This window comes from Macadamia integrifolia, chromosome 4 (assembly GCF_013358625.1).
Source record: "Macadamia integrifolia cultivar HAES 741 chromosome 4, SCU_Mint_v3, whole genome shotgun sequence".
NCBI lineage: Eukaryota > Viridiplantae > Streptophyta > Magnoliopsida > Proteales > Proteaceae > Macadamia > Macadamia integrifolia.
In genome coordinates this window covers 14,060,821-14,073,878 of record NC_056560.1, presented here as the reverse complement: position 1 = coordinate 14,073,878, position 13,058 = coordinate 14,060,821, and the positions used below count along the sequence as shown (strand labels likewise).

The window sequence follows — 13,058 nt, the reverse complement described above, 5'->3', positions numbered from 1 at the left end:
GGCAATTTTAAGTATCAATACGTGTCCAAATTTGGCCTTTGGAAACAACATTGGAATAAGAGTTCAAAGAGAGGGCTATGTATCAGGATATATCGATTTGTCTTGGGGTATACAACCCGAGACGAGTCAATACAGCTCGATACATTACTAATGTATGGTGACAAGCTTCAAAATGAAGAGAAAAAAAGGGGGCGTTAAAGAAAACCTATTTTGGATAGGTCAGCTTTTTTTTTAATAGAGTTATTTACATGGCCCTCCCTTAGACTATGGTCCTAATCCAATCCCCTCCCCCCTGTGGTGTTTTGAAAAATTACATCCAAAATTGATGGTTTAGGGTTTTGTTCTTTACTAATTTCCGGTGTAGGTGAAGAGAGAATTTTCCAACGGAAATAATACTACAACTCTTCGGCGTAGGTAACTCACTTGTTCTTAAATCCTATTTCTTTAAAGGATCAGCATCACCAGAAGTCCTTTTGATCTTAGCGGAATGTCACGGGCTAGCCCATCAACCCAAAAGACTAGCTTGTTAGGTGAGGATACCATCCCACTATATAAGGGCCCAAGTTCACCCTTGCCTATCCGATGTGGGACTATTTTTCACCTTGCCTACTCCCTTGAGCGCTTGGCGAGACATTCTCCCCCACCCAATTATATGACGCCCTCGTCATGGTGGGCCACCCTGCCTACTCCTCCCTTGGAGCGCTTGGCGTGCCATCAGATTCGGGTTGGGTTGGCTTTGATACCACTTTGTCACGGGTTGGCCCATCAACCCAAAAGACTAGCACTTTTAGGTGAGGATACCATCCCACTATATAAGGGCTCAAGTTCACCCTTGCCTATCGATGTGGGACTATTTTTCACCCTGCCTACTCCCTTGAGCGCTTGGCGTGATAGGATGCGCCTGATTCCACCGATGTGGGTTTCTCATGGTGGAACCTGAATCTAGTCATTGTTTCTTGAGAGCTCTGGTCGTTCAGCCCTTGAAGAGCTCTCGTACAGTTCAAACTCGTCAATTCTCCTCACACTTTTTTTTTCTAGTCTAGAAATGAGTTTCAATCTCAAACACGATTAATTAAAAAAAAAAGGGTTTTGAACTTAAACAATTGGTTTCGTGGAATCAATAACTTATTTATAGTGGAGATGATTCCACAAAGTGACTATTTTAGATATCTAGGGTCAATTATAAATAAAGAATGTGACATAGAAGATGATGTTTCATAGAGAATATAATTGGGATGGATGAAGTGGAGAGGTGCATCTGGAGTGTTGTGTGACTGGCATATCCATTTAAAGCTTTAAGGGAATTTCGATAGGACGGTTGATTGATCAGTTATGATGTATAGTGCGAAAGGTTGGACTACCAAGAAGTGCCATATAAGCTAGAAGTGTCATATAGAGAAGCTATGTGTAGTTGAGATGAGGATGTTAAAATGGATGTGTGGCAATACTAAGAATGATAAAGTAAGGAATTGGCATATTAGAAATGATTTGGGAGTTTCCCCGATGAATGACAAGCTCTATGGATGTCGTTTGAAGTGGTATAACCATGTTCATCGGAGGCCTGAGGATGCCCCCAGTATGGAGGAGTGATAATGCAGAAGTAGGTTACAAGTAAACCACCCCAGCAATTTATGGCCCCAAACATGACTCACTAATTAACTTAACAATAAACAGAAGTAAACCCAAGAGAACAATAGAGAAATAACCAGCAAATAACCCCCAAAGACAAGTTGATAGAAGAGAGAGAGAGGTGCGGCTGGACCTGTGTGGCTCCAATGGAGCTGCAAAGCTGGTCGATGGTGGGGCCCTAGGAGGGTACAAAAACCCTCAAGTTTGAGGAATTTCTGATGGCTGGTTGGAAAGTTAAGAGCTTTCTTGAAATCTGACTTAGGAGAGAGATTGCTGGCTTCAATAGTGAGAATCCTTTGTGAATCGATGCTGGTTCTGAGAACTCTGGACAGATCTGAACTTCTTGACTCTCACAGCAGTAATAATCAGGAACAGCAAGCAATGGACAGTGAATTGAATCAAATAAAGTGACAAGAGCCAAGAGAATTGTGGGTGGGGTGGCTATCTCGGCCCGGGCATCTCACTCACAGCTATCTCGGCTGTTTAGAAGCAATTGACTGCAATCTTTGTTTATTCAAATCTGAGAAATAACAGTACATAGGCTCCTCTATATTTAGAGGGTAGAATAGCAGTCATACTTTAACTAGGAGTTAGACTCCAAGTAGGTTTAGACATTACATTATAGGAGTTGGACTCTAAATAGGACTAGAACTCCGACATGGAGTAAGCAACTAATTAACTAAGAGCCTTTAATGGTAGAGTACAATCGATGGGCTCATGGGCCTTATTAATTAATAATAATAATAAAAAAGAGCAACCCAGTGCACGAGGCTCCTGCTACTGCAAGGTCTGGGAGGGGCAAGTGTGTATGCAACCTTACCCCTTGCTTCGCAAGAGAGGCTATTTCCAAGTTTTGAACCTGTGACCAACAGGTTGCAATAGTGCAACTTAACCGTTGTGCCACAGGCTCGCCCACTAGGCCTTATTAATTAATGTAAATAATTAATTACTTAAAGCAATAACTGATGGGCCCAATGGGCCCTTTATTTCTAACTAATAACTTAGCCACTCAAGTGGACTTAAATGAGGTCGGTGGGCCCCTTTTGGCTGGGGCATTTCTTCTTATGATAGATCCTCCCAAAGTGAGGATCAACATCAAGTGATCTGACTTAGATTGAAGGAGTTAAAAGAGTTAGGGGTAGGCCTAAAGTTACCATTGATGAAATGGCAAGGAAAGACATGCATAGTCTCGGCCTTGCCTCAAGTATGACCTTGGATAGAACCTATTGGAGGGCAAGGATCCATGTAGCCGACCCCATATAGCTGAGATTTTCCTGACTTGTTGGGATGTGCCTCTTTCCTCTTACTCTCTTTTTTTCATCTCTTTTGTTTGGGCTTTTTTCCTATTTTGTTTTGTATGGATCCATGAAGCTGACCCCATTAAATTGGGATAAGGCTGAGTTTTTTGTTGTTGTTGTAGTTGTTGTTGTTGTATTTAAGGAAATATTTCACTTTCACAATACGGGGAAAAGCTGAGAAGGCTGAGAAAGTTATACATCTCATTTGTTGGGGTTCCAACAATTAAATCCATTTTCTTTTTTTCTTTTTCTTGTCCTAAAATGGAATCAATAATTGCTTTTTGTTAGAAAAACCTGTAATTGTGCAGCAATATTACTTCACAAACAATATACGCTTTCTTTCTTCTATAGAGTTGTAATCAATTTGTTGCCCCAAACTTTCAGATCCTGACCTAAATTGCATTCCTAGTGAGAGGAGAACCAATAGAGCGAGCGATAGATAGGGACCCGTAAGTGAATAGCTCGGTCGTCGTTGGTTCCAATGAGAGAGAGAGAGAGAGAGAGAGAGAGAGAGGCAAATGCAATGAGCACGTCCTTTGTGTTGGATTACAACGAAAGCTTGTTGCTTTCAAAATCGGTTGTGAATGTGTGTCTGCAGAATCGTCGGAGTTCTAAGGTCGAAAGTTTTGTAGCTCACAAATTGTTGGATTGGAGAGATTAGTTCACAGCTTGCAGAGTTGTCAGAGTTCTAAGGTCGTCGGTTTTGCAGCTCGAGATGACGGGTTGTAGTTGTCGGAGAAGATGATGTTCAGCAGGAAGATGAGAATGGAACGATGAAGGGTCAAAGTGTAAAACTACACTAACAAATGACCATTTAAGAATGTTTTGCATCACATTAACGATTTCAGCATGGCATGTGGTTACTTGTAAGCCTTACCATAGTCTAGGGGAGGTCCATATAATTGTTCAAAACACCGGGGTGGGGGGTTGTAATAGGACCATAGTCTATGGGAGGGCCGAAGCACCATGGAGGGTACCTAAGGATCCTAAGAAAAGGTGGTGGAGATTAAAAGGTGAGCCCCTAAATACATATACTAATAAGGTGGTCAAACAAGGAAAGTGGGACTTTGAAGGAGACACCAATGTGATGTGGAACGAGATGATGACTTGTATTAAGAGTGTTGCCCAAGAAATTCTAGGGGAAGTGATATGTAGTCGTTAGGCCCCTAAGGAGACATGGTGGTGGGATAAGGATGTCCATGCAGCCAAAGACTAAGAAGTTAGTTATGATTCAGAAGATAAGAAGTATTATGATGCCCGCGACAATGCTAGGAGGATTGTGGGGATGGCTAGGACGAAGAAATATGAAGATCTTTATACTAGCCTAAACACAAAAGAAGGGGGAAAAGTTATATATAAGGGGACTAAATATAAGCAAATTCCCCTTCTCAGTTGGGTATCTCTTGCACTACTTTGTTGTAATGGGTTTCTTGAGCTTTATTTTGTTGAAAAGGAAAGTGGAATGCTCCTTCCTTTGAAGTTGACTTCACTACTTCTCTCTAGGTCTTTTCATGAATTAGTGATAGTCACACTCTGAAGACAATTGAGAGTGGTGGAGGTCCATCAGTTCATATATGGTAAGAATTAAAAGCATTAACATTGAGAGGGAATCTCCATTTCCCTTAATCTAGATACTGTCTTTGACCTATCTCTTGAGTCATTTTCAATCAACTCCCCAGTTCCGTTATCTTTACTTAAAACAAATTACACCTGGCTATTCTTCACAAGCATCCAATGCATTTTTTTTTTTAAATCATCTCCTTATTCTGATGAACGAAAAGGAGATCAGAGTAAACGCTAATCCCCATTATAGTTCATAATAATATTGTCAGAGTGTGGGTTTTTAAGATGAATTAATCTGTTGGACAAGCCTGTGCTCTGTAGCAGTAACTAAACAGTTAAAACTCTGTTTTTCTTTTTTGTAGGGGGGATTGGGAGAGAGGTGACAAAACAGTTTTACCATATAAAGTGATAATGATAGCATCCTTGGAGATTCTAGTCCTTCTGAGGTTGTCGGTGTGTATGTGTGTCTGCTTTAACCAATTTGGAATTACATGAGGTGTATGATTCTGAACTTTGAAAATTTAAAACTTGAAACAACCAACAGGAGAATCTCACTGAACTTTACATGAACAATTAAAAATCTTGAAATAGCAACCCATGATGAGAATCTCACTTTTACAAGACAATTAAAATTTAAGAGAGGAAGGAATCCACATGAAGGTTTTTTAAGTATTGTTGGCAATGGCTTTTGCACTGCATGAATCATAAGGGTTCTTAAAAACCTAAATCTAACGGGACCTCATTAAACAATCATTGCCTAATCCTCAACTACCTTTAATCATTGCCCATTTTTCAATCATGCCAAGCCTACCAAGTAATAGCTTGAATTCAAATTTAACTGCTAAGTTCACCAAATCATCTTTTATGGCTTCTTACAATCTTACCACCCAAATGAAATGGGTCTCATTAGACAATCATTCCCTAACGGATGCCTCTAAAGCCCTATCAGAAATTAGTTTGTATTCAAATTTAACAATTATTTCACCAAATGGTTAGGGTGCTTTTAATTTTTTTTTTTTTTATTGATTTCTGAGAAGAAAGAAGTCTTTAACTCCTTTGAAGTTAGGAAGAGTAGAGATTTCGAACAGGTAAGGTGTATCAAAAGTAATTATGGAAGAGTATTAGTAAGAGATGAGGACATTGTGAAGAGATGGATGAGTATATTAGAGCCCTACTAAATAGAGACATACTCCGAGTAGGAATGACCCAAAAGTTTTCTATGCTCAATAGGAATCCACTCGCCATAGGTATGTACAATAGGTTGGTGTGGTGGATGTCAACGAAGCCTTGAGAAAGATGAAGGCCAGCAAGACACCAGGCCCAAGTGAATTCCCTATAGAAGTGTGGAAAACCCTAGGAGTTTGTAGGTTGTTTGGTTAATCAAGTTGTTTAATAAGATTATGAGCACAAGTAAGATGCTAGATGATTGGAGAAGAAGCATTGTGGTCCAAATCTACAAGAATAAAGGGAATAATCATATCTGTAATAACTATAAAAGCATAAAACTAATTAGTTATAGTATGAAATTATGGGAGCATGTTATTTAAGTTTTCCTGAGTAGAGAAACTAAGATATCGGAGAACCAATTTTGATTTGTACTAGGTAGATCCGCAACAGAGGCTATCTATCTACTAAGAAGGCTCATAGAAAGTTATAAAGCTCAGAAGAAGGATCTTCATATGGTCTTCATTGATTTTGAAAAAACATATGATAATGTATTAATATCCCTAGAGATTTAATATGACATGTCCTTGTATAGAGAGAGGTGTCGGATACATATGTGGATATGATTAGGGACATGTATAAGGGCGTGGTGACTAGTGTGAGATTTGTGGAACTTGGGATGAGGATGCTAAGATGGATGTGCGGCAAAAGTAGGAAGGATAAAGTAAGGAATGAGCATATTAGTGCTAACTTGGGAGTTACCCTAATCAATGACAAGCTTTGTGAAAGTCATTTGAGGTGGTATGGCCGAAGGAGGCTTGAGGATGCCCCAGTAAGGAAGAGTGATTTGATTAAGTTTGAAGGAGTTAAAAGAGTTTGGGGCAGGCCCAAAATGACCATAGGCAAAGTGGTGAGGAATGATATGCATAGTCTCAGCCTGGGCCCAAGTATGTCCTTGGATAGAGTTTATTGGAGTGCTATGATCCATGTTGCCAACCCCATTTAGCTGAGATTCTTATGTCTTGTTGGGTTGTTTTTCTTTCCTCTTACTCTCATATATCTACTTTCAGCTCCCCTTTCTCATCTCTCATCTTTTTCTCCCACCCCACCCCCCTTTTTTCTGTCTGCACACTTTTTTTCGTCTATTTTGTTTTGCATGGATCCATGTAGCGGACCCCAATAAGTTGGGATAAGGCTGAATTTGTTGTTGTTGTTGTAGTTCAGGGGAGGCCAGGAGGGCCATGTAAATAACTCAAAAAAATAATTACAGAAAGCCATTGCTTTTGGAGGAAGAAGAGAAAAGAGGGAAAGGAGAAGGAAGAAGGTTGAAGTATACCTTGTTTGAGATTTCAAGCTTCCAAGCTCTATCTGTCGATCCCCCGCACTATAGCTCCCTCCATAGGTCAGTTGCTGTTCTCACTCTCTCATATCTTGTAAAAGATGAGTACTTGGGAAGTATAGGCTTCAGGGTCCCCAACCAAAGCTGTGGACCCCTATCTCCAAATCTTAATTTTTCAGATTTGCCGATACAGACACCCATGTTCATATTGGATTTAAAAAATATATAAATGTTTGGCCTGTTATAAGTAGTATTGTTAGTAGTACTACTGTAGTATACTTACATGTTTAGTATGTCAATAGTTACATATGGCTTACATGCTTAGTATACGTTCTTGAAGGGAACTTGAATCCTCCTGACTCAAAACAACATGCTTTAGTGATTCTATATCATTATTTGTTGCTTAAAAACACCAGTTTTACATGTATCCATGCATATCTTAAGCGTATCCAACATCTTTTGGCATCTTTCCGATATGTCTCCAAGACTTAACTTAAAATCACATTTATGATATGCTTGATAATTTAAACCTTGCAAACATATGCTCATTTAGCTCCTATTCTTAATAAAACTGCAGAAATACTTCCCACAAAATACTTTCATTTGCTAGTGCTCATCATTCATTTAATATTCTTTATGATAGACAAGAATCACATATTCATTCCTTAATGAATGTGCTTTGCTACTGTAACTTGGATGAATCTCTGCAAGGAGAGGAAAGCCTTGTCTGTCATAGTGCTCATCATTCATTTAATATTCTTTATGATTGACAGGAATCACATATTCATTCTTTAATGAATGTGCTTCGCTACTGTAACTTGGATGAATCTCTGCAAGGAGAGGAAAGCCTCGTCTGTCATAGTGCTTTGGAGCGTTTGTTCAAGACAAAGGAACTTGACTACATGAGTTATATTGTATTCAGAATGTTCGAGAATACTGAGGTACTCTTTTTTTTATTATTATTATTTTTTTGATTTGGAAACAGCCTCTTCTGTGAAGCAGAGAGTAAGGCTGCATACATTTGCCCCTCCCAAATTTGGATCTTTCTTCTTATGTTAATGCCTTATGCACTGGGTTTCTCTTTTGTATAATTCTAATTGTTTACTTTTCAGATGTGTAAAAGATGAGGAAGAGATCAATAGGGTCCAATATAAATAAGGAAAAACATGTGCTTGTTGATTGACATTGCATATGCAATTATTGAATCCAACCACTCATCTATTTATATATGACTTAGTCTCTTTTATTGAAGGTAAAATTATAAGAGAGTTGAAGGAATTGAGTATGTATTTTATTTAGAATAACATTTATCAGAGCATTGATGCAGAACGGGAGAGGGTGGACCCTAGTGCAATGGTAAGGTTGCTCCATTGTGTGACCAAGTGGTCACGGGTTCAAGTCAAGAAACAGCCTCTCCGCAAACCAGGGGTAAGGCTGTATACATTATGACCCTTCCCAGACCCTGCAGTGGCGGGAGCCTCATGCACTGGATATGCCCTAAAATTGACGTAGAACGGGCCTACATATATGGGACTGAAGAACTTGGCTTTTGTTGGTGGAAGGATGGAAGCATAAAGGTTAATTGTGGGCTATCCTAGGGTTCTTGAGGTAATGAAAAGTTGTAAGGTCAGTGTTGGAAGGATTCTTCTAGTTTATCAATGGATGAAAGCTACATGTGGGATACATGTAGGACTCATATTATTAAATCTTGAGCCAACGTCTCATCTCCTTTTCTTTTTTGTTCATCTGTGCTTGAAATTAATGGGAATGTAGCGTATATTCCTATAGCAAGTCTCTAGGTATTGATCATGGATTCTACATATGTCTATGTCGTATCCTATTGTTACATGGATGACAAAGTACAGTGGATACACTCCATTTAAGGGTGTCAATTCGGAACCAAATCCAAAAATCGAATCCAGATCCGGACCAAATATCCTGAACCATATCCAACCCATTATAACATGATTAAATCCTGGATCTGAAACAAGTATTTATAATTCAGTTCGGTCCGGATCTGGATTTATGCCAAGAACCGGCGGTTCTAATTGAAACCGGACCGGACTAGATAATTTAATCTCCACTTTTTCCTCTTTAATTTCCTCTTTAACTAAGAACTTATATTCAGTTTTTAGAAGCCCAAAATTTACCTCTTTTTATGCTCTTTAATCTACATAAAGTGATCTTAGAGAATTTGATACTATAAGAGTTCGTCATTCTCTGCATATTGTGTTTTAAAGTAGTGAAATTAATGATATTAGAAGTTCAATAGATGATCCATAGCTCATGATTTTTTTTTTTTCATTCTTTTGTTGTGGAAGACCAATAACATAGCGAATAAACATTTACATTTTGTCTTCTGAATAGCAACTGCATAACAAAATCGAATTTGAAGCTGGATACTGGAACCAAATAAGAACCGAATACAAAATCCAAATAGGAACCAGAACCGGATAGGAACCTGTTAGAACAAACACCCAAAAACACGAATAATAAAGAGAATAGATCCGTACGACACAGAGATTTAACGAGGTTCACACACCAGGTTGGTGTGCTACGTCCTCGGGCGAAGAAGAAGATGATTCACTATGCAGAAGAGAGATTTACACCCTAGCAGCGGCGAGGAAAAACTCACCCTGAAACCCTAGCTGCGTGAAAACCCTAGAATACAATGACTTTCTCAACAAGCAACAGTACATTATATATACTCAAAAAACGTGGGTCGACCCATCGGGTCGCGGTCGATCCGATCGAACCCCCGCACCCCCATACGAGATCAGTGATGGGCTCCGGGCTTGGGCCTATCGGCCCAACCCCTCTGCTTCCATCACAGATCTCAGAAAATTTCCCATTCAGGTCGTCACCAAAATATGTCGGATCGGGTCAATCTTCAAAACGGGTCAAGAATTCGAGACAAACTTAACAGAACCGGATAGGTCGGGTACGAGTACCAATTTTCAGAACCGAGATGGGACTTGGTCCGGTTCTGGATCACACTAACACTTCTTGGAACCGAAACTGAAACTGAACCAAATACCTGGTTCCGGACCGATTGACACCCTTAACTCCATTGTTCAATAGCAAATGATTCTCATACAAGTACCAATACCAAGGTTCTTTTAACTTGCTTAGTCAGACTCCTCAAGATTTATCAGATTCTAACTCTCATTTCTGTAACCAACTAACCATTCAACACTGTATTTAGAAGCATCTAAATCAAAGTCTTTTAGTTTTCTTAACCTAAACAAAATTTGAAAGAAAGTTATTTTGGTTTTTACATAAAATTTGGGGAAAAGTCCCGTATGAAGCCAGTGTACTATCAACCTCTCACATGGTTTTTTTTTTTTTTTGGGTTGGGGGTGGGTAAGGGTTCAGCTCAGCGCCAAAGTAGTGGCAGGGGAAGACTTTATCTTAAACTGCCGTGCAAAAATTCAAGCAGTTAGGTTCCTAAATAACCTGGAAGTGTTAAACTGACATATAGACTGCAGGTGGCTCCAAGGATAGCTTGGTGATCCACTTTGGACCCAAATAGAGGCCGTGTCTTCCCCCTGCTTAGGCAAAAGGGGCTGAATGGACAAGCCCTTCTTCAGGATTTGTTCTCAGGCTGCTTTCTGTGTTAAGAACTAGCATAGATGTCAATTATTGTTTGCTTTCCTGAGAAGATGTTTTGTGACCTATCATCTGCTTCTTTTGTGGGAACATTAGAAAATTGATATTGACATTTGACTAATGGACTTCCTACTCTCTTTCATGATATCTTGGAAAGGAGCATCTTATCATGTAGCATAAAGCCCCTAATTTTTGTCATGTGTGATGATGGATATGAACTAATATTTAGATCTGAATACCCATGCTGAGGAATACTTAACCCTATTAGATCTTGTGAAAACTCTGTAGGCTGCTGTTTGTGTTTTTCCCTTGGGATTTTCAGAATAAGGTAAGCGTAAATAAGATATTGGCCACTCTTTGAGAACCCAACAAGTTGCTTTCTTTTCTACGTGGAATATAAAATATGAAAGAGCAGAGGAAGAACAGGCTTATGATTTAAAATTAAATTGTAAATAACTCTTTTTTGTAACTTTTTTTTAGAAACAGCTGCAGATGTTTGTTGATGGAATAATGAAACTGTTATTTGAAAAGCAGAAACAGAAAGATCTGATAAATATTCTCTTTTTCCAAGTTGTTTTTTGTTTCGTACATTCTGTCTTTTGTGAAAGTAGGCAGTGCATGTAAGGCAGCCTCATTTGAGAGTCATGTGAGGAGGAAACTTCCCTTCCAAAAAATTGCAAATGCAAAATGAAGTAATTCCAAAAATTACTCTTCCATGCGGCATCATGTGAGATTGAGACTGTTTATTCAGATATATCTACTAAACAGTATTTTTTTTGGGGGGGGGGGGTTGTTGTGGGTGGGAATTATTTGGAAAAAAAAAAAAATTTCTGCTGGGATGCAGATTTTACTATAAAATCTTGCAACAAACGCAACCATCATTCAGTTGTCTGAATTGCTAGACAATCTTGTCTAGCTTGCAGTCCTTTGTTAATGTTGCTACCTTCAATTTGCACTTTTAATTGGAAATGGTATAATATATTTCTGTAATGGTTTGGGGAAAAATATAAGGAGGAAAGAAATAAATACCTGTCATGATTTTTTATCCTCTTTTCATAAACTATAATTTGTAGAGGTTTTTTCTTACGCAGATTCTGTAATTGACCACAGGTAGCTCTGGAAGACCCGAAAAGATTCCGCTTAGAGATGACGTTCAGCCGTGGTGCAGATTTAAGCCCGCTGGAGGTAGTGGTTTTTTATTTTTCAGGACAACATGAGAAAACTTCTCACTTCTCTTTAATATTATAGAAAGTTTTTTATAAGCGCACATGAAGCTGAAAAAATTAAGTATCAGAAAATACAGGATTAATGACACAAAAATTGATCTACTAAAGTTGGTACAAAATACTCCACTAGTTCTCTCCCTCGACTGCCAAGTCCAATGAGCTCCTTGAAGAACTTTCCCATCTTAGAAAAAGAGCAACAACCGAGTGGACTTGAATTCCTGGAGACAACATTTATAGGATTTCTATTCCATCAAACTTTGCGAAAATTGTGCTCAGGGACCCACTTGATTGAAGGCAGCTATTGGATTAGGTTAAGTCTGAAATCTTTTCTAATCTTAAATATTTTCAGTTTAAAAAACAGATGACCAAAGAACGATGAAATTAATGAAAGGGAAGAAAACCTTTGAATGGTATTGGTACTATGGACCATGAACAGAACCGCAGTAGTTCACCGGGGTTGAGTGATGTATTTGGCATCACTGTAAATTGGACATAGTGGACTAAAACCAGGATAGATTGACAAATGTGTGATGCTTTAGTAGTTTCATATTCTTTTGCATTTTGCTTGACAGGAGAACGATGGTGAGGCTGCTTCCTTGCATCAAGAGCACACACTGCCAATAATGGGCCCAGAAAGGCTGCAAGAAGTAGGGTCATATCTTACCCTAGAGAAGATGGAAAAGATGATCCGCCCATTTGCAATGCCTGCTGAGGATTTTCCACCCCCGTCAACACCCCAGGGCTTCTCGGGTTACTTCTCCAAAAGTGCAGGAATGCTTGAACGCCTGGTGAATTTGTGGCCTTTTCACAAGCATGCTAATGCCAATGGGAAGTGATTGTGACTAGGCATTACCTTTGTCCTGCGTGAAATTATCATGCAATTAACATTAGTTTTACTAATCACATCAATTTTATTGGTGCCTATCATTGAAATTCAGAAAAATAACATAGCTTTACAACAACCAAAAAAAAATGTTATTGGAAGTGAAGAGTTGGTTAGTAGCTTCTTTTGCTTTCTCATTCTTTTCATTGTTCTCCCCCACCGGATCCACCCCACCCCCCTCCCCCAAAAAAAAAAAAATGAAGGGGGAAAAAATCTTCTCTTGTACTATGTACAGAATTGTGGTAATAGAGCTATCATGTCAATTTTGTGTTTCTTTAGATCTTGTTATAACTAAGCTCTTCAGTGTTACATTCTATTCGTTGCTCTTTTAATTTCCTCCTTTTGGG

General features: G+C 39.0%; 1 protein-coding gene across 9 annotated transcripts in view; it reads left to right on the top strand.

Moving 5' to 3' along the window:
• Positions 1 to 12,985, top strand: part of LOC122076521 (inositol hexakisphosphate and diphosphoinositol-pentakisphosphate kinase VIP2-like) — an 82,222-nt gene extending 69,237 nt beyond the window's left edge. For 7 of the 9 annotated variants that reach the window (XM_042641846.1, XM_042641850.1, XM_042641845.1 and 4 more), the window contains 3 exons: positions 7,767 to 7,934; positions 11,713 to 11,787; positions 12,401 to 12,985. In XM_042641846.1, the coding sequence (XP_042497780.1) occupies positions 7,767 to 7,934; positions 11,713 to 11,787; positions 12,401 to 12,664 (507 nt within the window). In that variant the 3' untranslated portion in view covers positions 12,665 to 12,985. Of the gene's footprint in view, positions 1 to 4,852; positions 4,915 to 6,873; positions 6,947 to 7,766; positions 7,935 to 11,712; positions 11,788 to 12,400 lie in introns of those variants that run through there. The other 2 variants (XM_042641853.1, XM_042641855.1) reach the window with 2 other exon arrangements.
• The last annotated feature ends 73 nt before the right edge of the window (positions 12,986 to 13,058 follow it).